Genomic DNA, 19,400 nt, shown 5'->3' with positions numbered 1-19,400 from the left:
CCAGTACTGTTCTCGTTTCCCCTGTTCGGGTCGATGAAAAGTCCTTATTAAATGATTGAGATTTTTGCTTAGAGAGTATATGTATCATATACTGTATCAGGGAGGGAGATAGGTTCTCCCTTCTGTCTTGAGAAGGTGGATTGGCAGTTTGTAACTAGCGCCAACCACCCCCCCCCCCCCTTTCTTTCTTCCTCTCTCAGTCAATGAATGGCAAGTTTGTTCATGAGTGTGGTATTTGGTTAAAAATTTCCATCAGATTCTATGCCAAACTATCAACCTTACATGCCCACAATTAAAGGTTTTCTTCTCCAAAAAAAAAGTGGCACCTTTAAGTTTTAAGAAGAACGAGACCAAGCAGCCGGGCAAAACTCCGCATACTTTCAACATGAGGGCTTGCAACTGATACAGTTAAGACTTACATCTAAGTAAGTTCAACTTGACATCAGTAGGGACGTCTAGTGGGAAAAGCAAATTTAACCACGTAGGTCCATCCAATCACCAAAAATAATCCACACATTGACAATGATTGTTGATGAAGATGGTTAACAAAATTAAAGAGTTGGAGTCAGATTAGATCTACCTTTGAAAGTCTCGCCAGTAACCAGAAGGTGGAATTTGTTACTCAAGAATTTAAAATTTTCAAAGAGAAGGAAAAAAAAAAAGAATCAAAGAAGTCCAAGAGATAGACGTTGAGAATGGTTTCTTTCTTATTTTGTTGGATTAGCTGATTACTTTTGGGGAAATTCCTGGTATGTTAATTATTTTTGGATATATTGATACTCTATATGTACCCTCTTTATATTTATCTNAAGTTTGTTCATGAGTGTGGTATTTGGAAGTTAACTGGATTCATTTAGAGAATCCAGTACCCATTGAGGGTTGGTATGCATAAAAGAAGGCTATATTCTCTAAGCCTCATCCTTTTATGGCTGTGATTTGTACATTGTAAATTTTATTTTACCCATAGAAAGGGAATCATAAAAAGTTAAAATAGGTACAATACCTTGCAATGTCTGTATTGCACTGATGCGTGTTTCGATGCACCTTTTGTGAGATTCTTTATATTTTTGCAGTTTCCAAGTTTCTTTTGATATGTCAAGGGTTCATTTGAATAGTACTTATTATTGCTGGAAATTACTAAAAATTGATTGTTGCTAAAAATACTGTAGCAAAATAATTTTTAAATATGTGAATAGTATTGTGAGACTCATTTTTAATATTAAATATTATGTGAACAGTGTATAAATAGTGCACGCACAGTACATGCACAGTATTTTTTGTCTCTTAAAAGTCAATAAGTCCGGCTACTTAAAAAAAAAACTGAAAACGCAACTTTACTTTGAGTGAAAAGTAGTGCCATCCAAACCGGGTCAAGGGGTTCTATGAGTTGCCTAAAAACGTCCTGTGCTTCAATTTATGAAATTTATTGGCTTATTAATTATTATTTTTAAAAGTAAATTGAATTTTCCCACCATAAGGGGAAAGCAGTATGGTAACAAAGGATTTTTATTTGTTTCAAAATAAAATATCTTTTGATGTAAAATATTTTATATTTTCTAGTAAAATATTTTTATTTTACAATGTTTGATAGCGTAATTGAAAATATTGTAGAAATCATTTTTAATATTTGTTTCCAGTAAAATAAAAAAAAAAAAAAAAGTTTCTTATTACTTAACCCACCAAATACAAGCATAACTGCAGAAACCACCAAAATTCCAAATTCGGAGGAAAAAAAATGGCTACCAAAGCCACCGAAATTCGAAAATCCAACCAAACCTCCAATCACCACAAACACCAACCTCATCCCGAGTCGATATCCAGCATAGATGCAACCAAAAAAAAAAAAAAAAAAAAGAAAACTTAACCCACACCGTAGCAAATGCACACAACCCAACTGTCAGTAACAAACAACCACCATAACCACAACCTGACCTTCGACCAGCACCCACAAGCCCAGAGAAAACTCACATATTTTACGGAAAATATTTTACTTAAAAAAAAAGGGAGCATTATTCTCTTGTAGTTTGGTTGAGATCAATATCCTAAGTTTAAATACAGGAGGACACGGTTCTTGAAACAGCCTTCGATTAATGTAATTGGGATTTTGATGGGGTTGAAATTAAGTTATGATTGAACTCACGTGAGGAAGTGCTTGCAATCCCCCGTCTCCCATTTCTCTGTTTTCCTATAGGGTCTCAAGAATTTGATAAGTATTGTTAATTGTTACGGGTTCTCCAAATCGTGTTCTTACATAAACTGGTCATCCCTTATCAATTTTTTCCCTTTCTATATCTTCTTCCATGTTGAAATAAAATTATTTGGTTCCAATTTTTTGTACTACCAAAAATAATGATTTAAGGTACTAAAAAATGATTTAACAAACAAATTAAGAACATAAAAATTGAAAATTTTAAAAATTTCCATCAGATTCTATGCCAAACTATCAACCTTACATGCCCACAATTAAAGGTTTTCTTCTCCAAAAAAAAAGTGGCACCTTTAAGTTTTAAGAAGAACGAGACCAAGCAGCCGGGCAAAACTCCGCATACTTTCAACATGAGGGCTTGCAACTGATACAGTTAAGACTTACATCTAAGTAAGTTCAACTTGACATCAGTAGGGACGTCTAGTGGGAAAAGCAAATTTAACCACGTAGGTCCATCCAATCACCAAAAATAATCCATATGAATCTATGTATGTATTGATGCATGGCTGTGAGTATGTATTGTGTATAACTGTATATACATGCATATGTAAAAATCTGTCTGGGTGCTGAGCACTTTGAAAATAAGTTTGAATTTAGGATTCAAATAATTGGGCTTCATGGAAAAAGAATCATATATTGAACATTTATATCTTCTTTTGATATTTGAATGGAGACACAATGTTTAGAATTTTGGCTATAAACTTTTAGAATAATTTTATTGAGAAATCATAATTTTTTTAGGGAGATGAAATAATAAATTAATAATCACTTAAGTTCATATCATATAAATTGTGTATAAAGTATTGCTATTAAAGGCCTTAGGCAAACACAAAACATATTTCTCTAAAAAAATTCCTAAACTTAATAATTAAAAACCTAAAGCAAAGGTTTTTATTTGCCAATATATATATATATATATAATTCTTTTCTAACTTACCAATTATCTCATAATGACATTTGTAGCACACACGTATAATATTGGTGAAACTAAACTATTGGTCGCAATTAGTCCCTCAAGTTTCAAGTGAGCACTATTATTATTATGTTTAAAAAATTTTTAATTGTTGTATCAAAAAAAAAATTGTTAATTGTCGTTAGTGTTGTTATTTATGTGACTAATGAAAAAATAACGTAATAAGTGAGTTTTTTGTAATTTTTGTGTCAAGTGAATTAATTCAGTGTAGAAAACGAGGTGTCCAATATAAATTAACCATAAAAAAATCTAATCATATATCTAACTATATATATAAAATTATAGGAAAAGAGAGTTTGAATAATTTTATATTTATAAGCCATTTTTTTGTATAACTAAAAATAATTCAAATTTATAAGTTATTTAAGAAATATACCATGGCTATGTACGGTCTACTACTAACTAGGTGATATATATATATATATATATATTGGAAAGTCTCTGATGGTTGTATAAGAGATCTGAGATTCAATTCCCGCCTGCACCAAAAACTAATTGGTGTCTTGATCTGATAATAAAGAGCTATCATTAGAAGCGAACGCCATAGGTTGAAACTCTCTCTCAAAAACAAAAATGTGATATATATATATATATATATGTAGGGATAAAGGCCCAAAATTGTGTATTAGGTCTTGGGCCTCATCTGAGAACGTGGGTATGTCCGAAGAGGGGCAAATAACCCTGAGAAGTTCCAAGTTTAAAGTCTCGTAAGGAAGGAACAGATGGAGAGTGTCCGAGGAGTAACTCCTCCTCGGACGTGATGAATACGGTTCAAATCTGTACTCCAACAACTTAGGTGACACTCTAGAAGGCTCCCATAATAAGGACATGCATCATACACGTATAAGGGCAATAAGAACTTAGAAATATTTAAGGAAAAACTACTACCACCGCATTAAATGCACTATATCTACTTTTCTAGCTGCATTTATATGGAGAAGACACTTGAAAAATGATGCCTTGGCTACCATAACTCACAGAGAGCCAAAAGGGATGTCTGATGGGATATGCATTCAAATGGGGGTTTAGATGATCAACAAGTGTATAGTCAAGATGGTCCAAAGGGGAGCTATATAATGTAAGAGACTCTCCATCAAGAAGGGATTGGAAAAACTAGAGAAAAGACATTGTAGCAATTAAAGTTGCACTTGTAATCAATTCTGTTAATTTACACAAAGATTTGCCTCCTCGGACAATGAATTCGTTCAGCCCTATGTGCTCTGATTTTTGTTTGATCATCTTTTAAATCCATACTAGCCGTTGTTAAATTCATAAAGGGCCTAGTTCTTTAACTCACTCTCTACAAATTTATTATACTGGGTTCATTGGGCCAATATCCCATATCATTTGGGTTTGGGCTGTAAAACGAGACTCTACAATATACATATATATATACATATATATATATATATATATATTTTTCTTTTGTTAGCTTTCCATAAAAATTAATTTTTTTTTAGATTTTAGTTATTATTTTTTCTCTAAACTAATGAGCATATTTTTTATACTATTTCTATTTGGATATTTTGAATGTGAAGATCTTGAACCTAAAAAATTGTAATTGGGCTAAACAATCTTATACACCTATCCCCATTCAATTTAGGAGATACTATTGACCAATTTAATCGTCTTATTTTATGTTGTATGTAGTAGAATTTCACATACAATGATTGTGAATTGATATTATATATGTAGTATCCAATAGTAATTTTCAAAATTATATATATAATAGCAATGTAATGAGAGACTTGACATAGCTAAAATCATGAAATTTGCAAGGAAAAACCATTTTAGTAACTCTAAATGTCTTGGTTGAACTAATGTCCTATATGTTTAATAACCCAAGCTAATATCTATAGCACCACTTCAATTTATCATTCCAGTGTATAAGCACGAGTAACATGCTAGTATATATTAAAAGCCAAAGCTCAAAGAAAATCTAATTAGATTTCAATTGGAGTCCAATTTTGCGCCACATATCCATCTAATTTTTTAATTTTTATGACAAACTAAATCATGTCCCGCGCGATGTGTGAACTACTTTACAATTTCATTTGAAATCATTTTTATGTATATTAAGACCTACATATAATACTTATTTTGTTGTATAATATTTATGTTTTCCCATATTATTGTTGAATACTTTGAAACTTGATTTTCTTAATTCATATTTTATTAAAAAAATTTGTATAGCACTAATAGATTATAATATTTACTGTTAAAAGTATAATTTTTTTTTTTTTTTTTGGAGAATGAGTATAATTTTTTTTTAAACTAATTAAATGATTTTGAAACCTATAAATAAGAATTAAAAGCATAAAATACTTGTTGATGGTCATTTTTTGAAGTCAAAAAAAGAAAGGAGCTCAACAACGTGGGCAGAAAGGAGTTGGTAAACAGATAGAAAAAACCATTAAGCCCAAGTGACAGGAATAATGAGTCACAGATCCATAAAATAAGCAAATGGGTCTTGAGGAAATAAACGGGCTCAAAGGAGCCCGAAAAGAGAAATAGCAAACCCATGGACAGTATATGATGTAAAAAAGTGAGAATGGGACACGGCAGACCTAAAGTAATGCAAGTAAAGAAAGTAAAGGGTTAATGGTAAGCCCATGAGCCCCAAGGATGATGACAAGGTAATTAGGTTGGGGAAGCCTAATGAAGTTAGTAAAAACCCATAGGAACACAAAGTTAGGAAAAGAGCTAAGGAAGCCCAAGAAAAGCAAATGGGTCAAGGATGCCCAAGAGAAAACAAATTGGACACAAGAGCCTGCAAGTAATGTGATAAAAAACCAATGGTCATACTGAGCCATTGGGGAAAGAATAAATAGCAGGCCTAAAGAGGTCCAGTAGGATTGGGTCAAATAAATATTACAGCAGGAATGACAGAGTGATATGGCAGAAAATGGTAGCAGTCAAGAAGTAGACTGAAAGAAGGCAAAGCCTAAAAATCAAATAAAGCCCAGCTCCTGAAAGGAGTGGGAAATCATAAAGCAGCTCACATAAAAGGTCAAGGATGGACTGTAGACTATGCAGGCAAGCCTCTAGACCGTAGCGAACGTATAAGCAACAGACAGATTTTGGACATACATGAAAGAGAGGCACGCGCAAGGCCTAGACATCACCAGCCTGTACCCAACCTATACGAGACATGGTGAGGTCATGGGTCAGAGGTAAAATGGTATGGTTTGGCGGTGGAGAGAGGGAAAAACCTATTCTGGGGTTCCTGCTCAAGCTCTTTTGGGGGATATGTCTTACTGGGATAACATACCATCCAAAAGAAGTAAGGCTGAGTTGGAACCATTAGGTGCATGTTATGAGGAATAGGGAGAAAAATCACCCACACTGTAGTAGGAAAGGGTACCATGGCAAACTAACAAACAAAATAGTTTTCCTTGTTTGGAGATAGAGAATGGCACACAGACAGACTAGTAGTGGTCGGCAAGTACACCCAAACCAAACAAAGGTGGTTAAGGGCTAAAACAGTAAAATCTGGTCACGGTGGGCACTATAAAGGGAAGCCCTTACCGTGCACAAACAACACATAGAATCACGGTAATAAGAACTTCTAGGGAAAACCAAAAAATAGAAAAACAAGTGTGGAGAAAAGAAAGAAAAGATAAGAGGAAAGTTAAAAAAGAAAGAAAGAAATAATTAGAGAGTTAGATTGGCAAGCATGCACCAATAGGTTAATTCCTTCTGTCCATCTCAAAATCCTGCTCTCTACCGAAAGTAAAAGGGTTCCTTTGGGCACCAACCATTCAGGTCCGTTTCCCTCAAAGTGATTAATTTTCATGGTAGGATTTCCTTGGGAGATTAATTGCGTTGAGAAGAAACGTTCTTCCCTCTCTGGTTTCGGTCCTGTGAATCAGACTTGATCTGATTTCTTTCTTTTGTTTCATTAACCTATATACTACTCACTTATTCCCCTTGCTTTCTTTGTAAAAGTAATTGTTGTTGAACTGTGATTATTTTTCTTGATTTGGGATTATCTATTCACTTTGATTAAGGAGTCAAAGTACTTTCTTTTATCTTATTATTATCATATCTGCTTGCCATGACTCATCTAAAACAGTTCTGCCTACCGTAAGCATGCTCTTGGTAAACGAGTCATAGTTTGCACACAAGCCGGACCAAGTTGAATTGCAGTTGGATCGGTCTCAACTTCCTTACTCAAAACACTTTGGCCTAGTACCGCAGGAGGCAACCCAGCCCAATATAACAAAAAGGCCCACTACAATACTTTTATATCCTAAAATTACATAAATTTAAGCAACCTCTCAAACACTTCCTCAACCACTCTATTCTCACAACCAAATATGAAGACCTCAATCACAAACACCAAATTCATTATCTCAATGAAATTAAGAAAATCATTTGTAAGTATAAACATAAAGAGAACGTGAAAAATATAAAATTGGCTAAAACACTTCCATTTATCAAAATTTAATTGTCTTTAGTTGGGTTTCTGTATCCTTTAAAAAAAGCAAAGAATATTTTGAAATCATCGTTGATTTTTATTTTTATCACTGTGGCTCGTACTACACAAAATAGTAGAAAAAAAAAAAAAAGTATAAAGAAACCTACAAATAATGAATTAAAAAAAAAAAAACTAATTTCATAATTAATCAATTAGAATATTTCTTTTTCTTTAGTTCTAAAAAAATACATTTATGACTTTTCCAAACCAAAATCTCAAACACCCAAACACTTAAAGCAAATCATAACCTTCACAAAATTAACAACGTCTGATTTCAACATCAAAACCATAAGGTACCATCACTAAATAAAAAAACGCAAGCCCATTTCATTTGTCATAGACTCAGTCTACTCATATGGGTTAGGATTAAATGGTATTGTAATGTTGGAGTGATGTAAATGTCGTTGAAAGGTTGAAGGTAAATAACATCATTTTTTGTCAGAGAATATTTGAGATGAGATTATATAAAGGGTTGTGGGCATGTATATATAAAGGAGTAGAAGTGAAAAGAGTGAATGGAAATGCAAAGAGCTTTTGTGTGTGAGAGAGATGAAAAGTTTTGAAATATTGAACCAAATGAAACAAATAGTAGTGGGTTCCAGTTAACTCAACTGGTAAAGTCTCTGATAGTTAAATAAAAGATCTGGGGTTCAATTCTCGTCTACACCAAAAATTGATTGGTGTCTTAGTCTAATGATAAAGAGTTATCATCAAGAGCGAATGTCATAAGTTAAAACTCTCTCAAAAAAAAAAAATGAAACAGATAGTAGTCTTAAAATATTGAATAAAAAATGTAACAAAAAGTTGTTTTGAAACATTGAACCAAAAGAAATAAAAAGTCTTTATTTTTAAATTTGTTCTTATCACTGATTTAAGTGGCTTAAGAATATTTCAATTCTCTTCATAGAGTGTGCCACATGGTAAAACCTCATGCTCTCCTGCATAAGGTCTCCACTTATATATATATATATATATATTGATGACTTATTGTATGCAAAAATTGACGAATTTAAATCTAATTAAATTCTAAATTTTAGAAACCATTAAATATTTTAGAAATGTATAATTTAAAAAAAGGTATAAGCTAATATCATGTATAATTTGAATCTCTTCTGAAAAAAAATGTATAATTTGAACCATGTAATTATGATTGTTTTTAATTATATCTGTGCATATACACGGAATTATACACTAATTAAGAGTAACGATACAGAAAGAAGTAATTGTGGTTTGAATAAAAAATGTAACAAATAGTTGTTTTGAAACATTGAACCAAAGGAAATAAAGAGTCTCTATTTTAAAATTTGTTCTTATCACTGAATTAAGTGGCTTAAGAATATTTTAATTCTCTTCATAGAGTGTGCCACATGGTAAAATCTCATGCTTTCCCGCATAAGATCTCCACTTATATATTTATATATATTGATGACTTATTGTATGCAAAAATTGATGAATTTAAATCTAATTAAATTCTAAATTTTAGAAACCATTAAATATTTTAGAAATGTATAATTTAAAAAAGGTATAAGCTAATATCATATATAATTTGAATCTCTTCTAAAAAAATGTATAATTTGAACCATGTAATTGTAATTGTTTTTAATTATATCTGTGCATATGCACGGAATTATACACTAATTAAGAGTAATGATACAGAAAGAAGTAATTATGGTTTGAATAAATCCCCCCCCCACAAATATAACAACCAAGCTATGTGACAATGTAAACCAAATTAACCAATGAGAAAAAAATGAATTAATAAACAAGCTGTGTGACAATATAAATCAAATTAACCAATGAGGAAAAATGAATTAATACACAAATAAAAAGCCTCCTTTACCAGTAAGCTATATTTGTACTTCTTAACCCAAAAAAAAATGAAAGAGGGGAAAGATGAAGAAGATCATGGATTAAGTATCCCCAGATATCTTCAACAGTGTCGAAAGTGTAGATCTTGTGGTGAGAGGTGCCCCACACAACACCTTGCTTTGGTTTCGATTGATTGTCGAACTATAACGACCACTTGCTCTCTAACCTTTGCGGTTCTTTTGTCACTACCATAGGCACTGCCTACCTTACGCAGGTAATGTATAAAAACAAGAACACACAGACAAACAAACAACTAAGTCTTTTCTTTCTTCCATTCTTCTCTCTCGGACTGAAAACCTAGTGGGTGTTCTTCTTCTTTTTCTTCTTCTTCTTCTTCTTCTTCTTCTTTTACTTCAAATTTCAAAACACTAAATGTGAGTAAAAAATAAGGGTACTACTGAATGTGACAAAAATACGATCATATGTAATATTTGTATTGCTCAATATGACAATGGAACCAACAAATATGAGTAAAAAATAATTGAACCATAAAATGTGACAAAAGAATGGTCATATGTGATGTTAGTATTGCATAATGTGACGATGAAACCGTTAAATGTAAGTTAAAAAAAAAAGAATTAATGTGACGATGGAGCTGTCAAATGTGAGTAAAAAAAATAAATGAACCACCAAATATGATAAAAGTACGGCTAGTTGTAATGTTAGTAGTGCTTAATGTGACAATTGAATTGTCAAATGTGAGAAAGAAAAAAAAAAAGAATCACTAAATGTAACAAAAATACGATTACATGTTATGTTGGTATTACCCAATGTGACAATGAAACTATCAAATGTGAATAAAAAATATGAAACTACTTAATATGACAAAAGTATAGTTACATGTAATGTTAGTACTGCTTAATTTAACAAATAAACTATCAAATGTGATATTTTAGTAACTTGACAGAACAAGTTGACCGCTTGAGGTACTGTATCCCAAAAAAAAAAGGTACAATAGAATTACCCTATATTTAGGGTCCATTTGAAATTCACTTATTTTACTAAACTTGAAAACTTTTTGCTACAAGTACTGTAAGTAAAGGTAAAAGTTAACTGAAATAGTATAGCGAAACCCATGAATAATAACAAAAAATGTAGTAAGACCTATAAATAGTAGCAAAAATAAATTAAATAGTAAAATAAATTGACAAAAATAATATTTGCCAAACATCACTTAAACATAACAAATTATATTATTTATCTAGTATAGCGAATCACACACGTGATCTGGACGTGGTCTGTGTGAAAAGAAGCCCATTTTCATTTTGCCAATTTGCCTACTCCAAGTGAAGTCCATGGTGTTGTTGGGGAGTTTGTCTGGTAAAAGAAAAAGAAATTCCAGAGCTGAATTCCTCATATTTTCTATCTATAATCTGACAATCTCATTGATCAACTAAAACATGAGCTTTGGAATTGGAATCCTCAGAAGGGCTTCACATTCACAGCGCCCAAACAGTAACAAAAAGCAATCATTGCCCTCACTCTTCTTCTCCATATTTCCACGCTCTTTCTCTCAGCTTCACTCGCAAACTCAACTGTCAGTAACCTCTCTCTCTCTCTCTCTCTCTCTCTCTCTATTTTGATGCTTGGTTTGTAACTGTGCGTTATTGATGATTGAACAATTAACACTAGGCCTTCATTTGGTATTGCGTTCGACATTGACGGCGTCGTTTTGCGTGACCACACTCCCATTGGAGGCTCCCCTCAAGCTCTCAGAAAGTTATATGATCATAACTCTGGTACGCTTCTTCTTTTGTGGGTGCCCATTGATTTTGTTTAAAGCATTGTTGTGTGGTTTAAATTGATTTCGTCAATTTATGTAGTAACTGGGACATTCATGTCCTTCTTCTATGGAGAATTCACACACACACACACATACACACAATTTGGTCTAAGTTGGATTTACGTCCCTCAATTTTCAAAAAGTTGCAACGTTCACCTTGAAATATTAAAAGGGTATCAGTTTTCTCCTTTAAAAATGCTAAATTCACTGCCTATTTTACTCCAAAAGGCTTACAAAGTAACAAAATGAGGTTTGGCAATGAATGTGATTGGTCAATAACATAATAAATAACTTGAAAATGTTAAATCTACTATCAATTTCACTACAAAAGGCTTACAAACTAATGTGACAATAAATGTTATCGATATAACATCAACAACATGGTAAACAAATTTATGAATTACTAACAAAATGAGGTTTGGCAATGAATGTGATTGGCCAACAACATAACAAATAGCTTGAAAATGTTAAATCTACTATCAATTTCACTACAAAAGGCTTACAAACTAATGTGACACTAAATGTTATCGGTGTAAAAAAAAAAATCAACTTGGTAAACAATTTTATGAATTACTTTCTTGTTTTGAGTTCTAAAGTTGGCATATTAGTTTCTAAGGTTTATGAATTAAAATTTGTATTAGCTGTAGCATCACTCTAAATAAATTTCTGAGTTACATTTTTGTTTTGTGTTTGAAAAGGTGACACATTAGTTTGTAAGACTTATGCAGTAAAATTCGTTGTAGCTATAGCATTACCCTATGTCCTTTCCTATATCTTCTGTTATATTTATTTCGAGTCTCATCAACATTTTAAGGTGCAAGCACGCCGCTTGCCTATGAAATTTTTTTGAGCACAAATAGTTGGAAGAATGAAATTGAGGCCTTTTAAAATTTTCAAGGACTAAATTATAACATTATAAATTTAAGAGACTGAAAATCAAACATGGGTCAGATTTTAGGGACGAAAAGTATTTTTCAGTATAAATTTTTTTTATCAGTTTCTGCCCAAAAATAAAAATAATTAATAAATCACTCTCGTTTGCAAGCAGGTACTTTGAAGATTCCTTATGTTTTCTTGACAAATGGTAAGTCATTTATGTACTTATTTTTGCTTCTTTTTTTCTTTTTCTTTTTTTGGTTGAAGACAATGCATATTGGGTTTAAATGTCATTCTTAAAAGTATGGAAGTGTATATATGATGATCTTATATGCTCAGAGTTGGGGCTTTAATTTAATAGGAGGTGGTTTTCGAGAATCAAAAAGAGCCATGCAGTTAAGTGAACTCTTGGGTGTAAATATTTCACCCTCACAGGTACAGTTATGAAGATTTTTTTTAAGTGCTATTTTTCTCCCCCTTTTTTTAATTTCCATCTATATGAATTTTCTTGGCAGTGGGCCATCAGTCATGACATGAATTTGTTATTAATTCTTCTTTGTAATTGTTTTTCCCCCCTCATCTTTTTCAGTACAATTCTGATGCAGGTATTACAGGGTCATTCTCCTTTTAAACAGTTGGTGAATAGGTATGCGTTTGGACCAAGTGTGATCTATGGTTACTAACCAACTTATTATGCATATTGGGGATGTGGAATAAATTCAAATATTGTTAAAATGGTGCATGTGTGCATGGGCAATGTTCTGTGTATTAAACATCACAGAATTGGCAAGGGGATAGTTTTATGCTGTAGTCATAGACAGATTGAAGTTTTGAGCTTCTGAATTAACATGCCTGATATACAGCTTCAATGAAAGCTTATGCTGACACATGTTTAAATCTTTAGAAATAACATACGCATTCAGATATGACTAATTTTATGTGTAACGTATGATAAATTTACAGAATAATGAGAATAGACTGCCAAACAAAGTGGTAGATGCTATAATATGCATACTGGAATTGGAATGATTAAAGAATCTAAATCCTTAAGATAAGAAAAAGTCTGAATTATAATGGAAATTTAATTCATTGTTGATTGAGTAAAATTCATCTCATTATATTATTCTCTCTAGTATTTACATTTTGTGTTGTACAGATATGAGAATGAACTCGTTGTTGCTGTGGGAAAAGGTGAACCTGCTGCAGTGATGTTTGAATATGGATTTAAGTAAGGCTTTTGCCTGGTTGTATTGGCTTTGTGATTCACATAAGTTGAATTTCAGCAATGACATTGATTAAATTTTCAAACATTGCTTGAGGTGTGTCTGAATGACTCGTGTTGATTGATTTTATCTGCAGAAATGTTCTCTCAATTGATGAGTATGCTTCCTGCTTTGATGACATTGATCCATTGGCGCAATATAAGGAATGGATAACTAAGAAAGTTGCTAATCAGAGTAGAACTTTTAAGGAGATAGGTCCAAGAAAGAGTGTTCACTCAGAGAGAGTTCAGGCAGCATTTATTGTTAGTGATTCTGTTGACTGGAGTAGAGACATTCAGGTTATCCTAAATCCATAGGTTATTGGCTTTGTGATTCACATAAGTTGAATTTCAGCAATGACATTGATTAAATTTTCAAACATTGCTTGAGGTGTGTCTGAATGACTCGTGTTGATTGATTTTATCTGCAGAAATGTTCTCTCAATTGATGAGTATGCTTCCTGCTTTGATGACATTGATCCATTGGCGCAATATAAGGAATGGATAACTAAGAAAGTTGCTAATCAGAGTAGAACTTTTAAGGAGATAGGTCCAAGAAAGAGTGTTCACTCAGAGAGAGTTCAGGCAGCATTTATTGTTAGTGATTCTGTTGACTGGAGTAGAGACATTCAGGTTATCCTAAATCCATAGGTTATGTGATGATTCTAATCATATTACCTTCTTGGGTAAATTACAATAACCTCCCTTGACACCTGAGGTTTATATATATACACACACCTAATCGTAATTGTTCGTCTATCATTATAAAATATATACTAAATAAGGGAATATCACAATATCATATGTTAATGGTTAAGATTAGGTAGGCATGAGACTTTTTTTTATAAAAATTTTTAAAAACGTGTAATGTAGAATTATCCATATATGCGCGTGTGTGTGTGTGTTTGTCATTACAACTTGAATCAAAATATACATTTTTCACGTAAATCTCATTAATGTTAAACCTCATTTAGTGTTTACTAACTAGTGTACCCTGATTTTCCAGATTGTCAAACTAATTGACACTCATCCTTTTAAGTTTTCCAGGCCAAACAGTGTTAAAGGTCTACATGGAATATTCCTAATAATGAAGGAAAAAAAAAAAAAAAAAAGAAGAAGAAGAAGAAGAAGAAGAAGGAAAAGCTGTAGCCAAATATATTGAACTACAATTATGCTTATATGAATCTAAAATAAAATAATAAGCTGTAGCCAAATAGCCCAATGTGTTATTTTGTATGATTTACCTTCATTTTTCACATCTATATTGATTCCAACACCATCCTCTAAGAAACCTGTGCCATGTATGATTAGGTAGTAGGAGAGAGGCGGCGGCCTGGTTCCGGGTTAGATGTCACCAGTGGTGGAAGAATGGTGGACGTTTGGGGTTGTTTGGTTACATTTTTCTTTCTTTCTTCTTTTAAAAAAATTTAAAGACATTAAAAAAAATTTGCCTCTTTTTTATTGGGTATTGCTTAGAAAAGAAAAATCCCATGTCAACCTCTTAATACCGTATGACTTCGAAAGGGGTTAACAGATGGAGTGTCAATTAGCTTGACAATTTGGCAGGGCAATGTAATTTATGGAAAATTGTGTATACTGGGTCTAGTTTAGTTGTACCTCGGGGGTGTCAGTATAATTAAACCTTTAAAAAGGTAATAATCTCAGGAGGGCTAAGGGTCATTTGACTCATTTATAAAAGGCAGGATGGGGGATTTTGCAATTTCCAAAATTTTAACTTCTTTCATGCACATTTTGCAGGACAGTTTATTAATTTTTGTATGAAGTGTTACATATGGCCTCCCTGCCCCTGGATTTGATGTGTAATATCCTTGTTATTGGAAACTTTAAGTTCTGAACTGACTGAAATAGATGTTGGTATCAGGTTCTGTGTGACATTTTAAGATCTGGAGGTCTTCCTGGAAAGGAAACTGGACACCAACCACCTTTATATTTTGCACACGATGACCTTAAGTACCAGGTTGGTTGTGATGAGTTATAAAATTGATTTCTTGAGTTCCTGTGTAATTATTTTTATAAAATCTAATGATTTACTGACAAGGTGTCACTAAAGGTAGGCTACTTTTCCTTCTGAACGTCTTGGCATGGGAGCTTTCAGAATTGCATTAGAATCCATTTTCAATAGGTAAGTTTAGAGAATATACAAAATGTAGATTGTACATTACTCTTATAAATAAGGGGGGGTTGGGGTGGGGAGGGGGGTTGGGTGGAGGATGGATTCTGAATCTCCAGTCTCATGTAATGTCTTGTACTTTTCTGAATGCAATTGTTTAAATATGCAGAATTCACTTTAATGCTCTGGAGTATACATCTTTCGGGAAGCCAAATGCATTTGTATTCAAGAATGCTGAAACTGTACTAAAGCAACTTGCATCATCCCTTAATCATGAAGTACATGTTGTGAATCATCCAGATGATGGAAGTCATTTTAAGACACTATATATGATAGGAGATAATCCTTCAGTTGACATCAAAGGTGCCCGGCAGGTTTGTCTCGCGGTTTATATTCTTGTTGGTTGGGAATAACTATAGGCATATAATTTAAATTAGTTATCTGAGGATACCCTAATTTTTATTTTTATTTTCAAAAAATTTAGGCTGGACATCCCTGGTTTTCAATTCTGACAAGGACAGGGGTTTTTAAGGGAAAGGAAAGCCCTTCTGATTTTCCAGCTGATCTGGTAAGTGTCTGATTAAATCCTGTTGTAAGTTTATATTGCAAATCTAGTATCATCTTCTTCTTTTTTTTCTCATATTATGTTCTTTCTTCTGCAGGTTTTTTTTTTTTTTTTTTAGTTGGGTGTGTGTTAATAAATTGTGATGCAAATTCTTATAGAGGGCAATGCACATTTTTTACTTTAAAAATCTAATAAGATTTGATCAAATCAAGTTTTAAGAAAAGAAGGATCTATAGCAAGTTTCCCTTGGTTCCCTAAATATATTGGTAAAGATGAAAACTTGATAGATCTGCAACTAAGTTTCCTTTCAGATTCAAGTAAGATGAATTTACCTGAACTCTTGTGTTTCTTGTGTAGGTTGTTGATACTGTAGAAGAAGCTGTGGACTATATTTTGAGAAAAGAGTGCACCTCATAAAATTTACATCCCCCTTATTTTTCTGCAGGTTTTGATTTCTTTTTTGTGAGATTGTCATACATTAACGAAAGGAAAGATGTCTGCAGAAAGCAGTCTAGGAATATCATTTAACGTGAACAACAACGACCTAGTTCCTGCTGGTTTTGCATATTGTGATCACTTCATTTTGTCAATCATTTTCACATATTTTCTTATAATGACATTGATTTATGAAGATTAATTTGATTAAAGTACTCTCTGTTTTTTTATGTTGTTGGAAAATGATGCATGATTCACTGTATCTTTCAATTCTTTTTGGGTCTGCAATAGTGCAAAAAGAAGACCAGGTTCCTAATTGTTCAAGAAATAGAGTTATAGTGGTATCAAGTTTGTCCACCCGTAGTTATAAAAAAAAAAGTGTCCACCACTAGTCAAGATAAGTCAGTTATGTTCTCTCTGTTGGGATGGTTAAAGGGGGGCAAGGAAAGGGTGTACAGTGATGAAGTTTCAACCTTAACATATTGGAAGTCACTAGTTCTAGCAATTGACCCTGATTGTACTGAACCTCATATAGTAAATTCTGTCTCTGTGACCATAGCGAGAACAGATTAGAGGCTTCTGAGGGGGTTAGGACTTAGGAGTGAACATTATTGACTTCATAATTGCTTGCTTCATGACTACCTAATTAAGCATTAGGTACTTACATATCTAGTAGATATCAGCTAACATGGTGCAAATTTGAGTAAAGTTACTTTGTTCAATTTCTGGAAGTGCCGATCAAACAAAATCCCAGATGCAGATCCAAAATTGGTTAAGCACTTCAACATCTTCAAACTTCAAAATTTCCAGGGATCCAATGGTGTACAATAGAAGAACTGCAACCATAAAAGTCAAGAGCAACACTGACAAACTGATCAAAACTAATGAAAAAAAACGTCTTGGAGATAAGGTAACTGCCCAAGTGATGTATCTACAAGAGTTTAGTCGAAGAAATGTTATATTTGAGATTGATCAGTCTCCTACCCAATTTGGAAAGCCTGTGCCACAATAGTATTCAGTAACTAGCCTTTTCAGGTTTGTATGAGGGTTGTACCTTCGTGTCCGTTGTTGTATCATGTTTCATAAATGTATTCTAAGAAAAACGTGACAACAAAGTTAATCAACTTGACCGCTGAGTTTCCATTAATAATAATTTGTTTGGTAAAGGAGTTCAGACTCTCGCTGTGACATAGGAGTGTGTAATGACATTGTGAAATACAAAATCCAAATCTCAGACCTTCACACAATACATATAAATTATAATACATGATGACCCAAACCTTTGCCTTCAGTCTTGATCGAGAATTAGAACGTGAGGACCCCTTTTGGTTGGCTCCCTAGTTTTCCGAGTGCCTTATCCAATGCAGTGCGAAAATTGTCAAAAGGAACCAGGTTCCATCCCGCAAAGAGGAGCACCTCAATAATGTCAACATTTACAATTGATGCCATGGTATGTGATCAGAAAGATTAAAAAAACAAGATATTGCGAGTAAATTTGTCTATGGAATAGAACATGCTCATATTTCAACTTCCCTTCTCGTGCTTGGTACAAGAGGTAATCTATCATAATTCCGCACTCGATAGCTTTATCAGAACTCACCCATTTCCGCAACCAGAATCGCCTTAAGGAAAGATCCTACAAAAGAGAGGGATTTCTCAAGCATAATACCACTAGCAGATATAGACCTGACACAGTGCCGGCTCAAGGCATAGGCAAGTTGGGCCTAGGCCTAAGGCCCCACCAAAAACAAATTTTTCCTTAGGAAAAAAAGCCCCACTTTCCATAGTTAAAGGCCCAAATTTTTATAAAATTATATATATATATATTCCATTGTTATTGATTCCGTTCCGTTCCGACCGGAACAGCCAGAATTTTTTGTACCGGTATACAAACCGGTACCGGAATACCCCACGTTCCACCTCGGGTCAAATTCCGGGCCGTTCCGGGCCGTTCCGGTCAATTCCGGCCAATTTCGGCCGAGATGCAAATTTTGGCCGGTACCGGATTTGGCCTATTATTAAAAAAAAAAAAAAAGAAATAAAAAAAGAAAAAGAAAGTAAAGGTCCAATGAATGCTGGTAGTTCTTGGGAGTTCTTTTGATGATGAATTTGATCATTCTCTCATGGATGATGATGAGGAGGAGGAGTAAATCTTGTATTTTTTGATATTTAGTTATTGTCTTGTAAATCTTCTTATTGTGTGATGTTAAATTGATGTTACATGATATTTAAGACTTAAGAGTTAAGACTAAATGATTGGTATTATTTGATATTTAGTTATTTATTTATTAGAATTGACAATTTTATGTTCAACAAGAATATATAAATTATTTTTTAAGAACCCCGAAACACCCTGAAAAGTACGCCGAAATCGCCGGTACCGAAATATTCCATTCCACAGGACAAACCGAAACGGGGTCCGAAACGGTATTAATAACAATGATATTTTCTAAAGGTTGTACATTTTTTTATTAGTGATGTTAAGGATACTACAAATTTTACTATTGGCTTACAAATTGCCATGTTATTAATCACAAAAAAAGTGATATAAACATTTATTAGTTAAATTGATGAAGTTCATCAATGAGAGACAATATCACATTATATTTTGAACATTTTATAGTGCTTTTAATTAGCGCATTTTTCTTTTTTATTTTAATTAAGACTCTCAAAGTACGAGACCAATAGAACCTTAACTCAATTGAAACCCTAAAATATTTCAAAAAGATGTTGCAAATGTGTTAAATCATCAATTATAGATTAATCTCTCCTAATAGTTTAGACTTTGATTTTTGTAAAATAATATCCTACAGAGTCATAC

At 33.0% G+C, this 19,400-nt stretch overlaps 1 protein-coding gene across 1 annotated transcript; it reads left to right on the top strand.

The window, feature by feature from the left end:
- The first annotated feature begins 10,765 nt into the window (after positions 1–10,765).
- Positions 10,766–16,808, top strand: LOC111988696 (mitochondrial hydrolase YKR070W). Its single transcript, XM_024020484.2, has 12 exons — positions 10,766–11,065; positions 11,161–11,267; positions 12,360–12,395; positions 12,549–12,622; positions 12,793–12,833; positions 13,344–13,415; positions 13,547–13,748; positions 15,331–15,426; positions 15,524–15,591; positions 15,749–15,953; positions 16,064–16,147; positions 16,502–16,808. The coding sequence occupies exons 1-12, from the start codon at positions 10,929–10,931 to the stop codon at positions 16,559–16,561; spliced, it is 1,182 nt and encodes a 393-aa protein (XP_023876252.2). The 5' UTR covers positions 10,766–10,928; the 3' UTR covers positions 16,562–16,808.
- The last annotated feature ends 2,592 nt before the right edge of the window (positions 16,809–19,400 follow it).

Source organism: Quercus suber, unplaced genomic scaffold (assembly GCF_002906115.3).
Source record: "Quercus suber isolate HL8 unplaced genomic scaffold, Cork oak 2.0 scaffold_432, whole genome shotgun sequence".
Classification (NCBI taxonomy): domain Eukaryota; kingdom Viridiplantae; phylum Streptophyta; class Magnoliopsida; order Fagales; family Fagaceae; genus Quercus; species Quercus suber.
The sequence above is the reverse complement of the archived record's forward strand: the minus strand, read 5'-3'. Positions and strand labels throughout refer to the sequence as shown.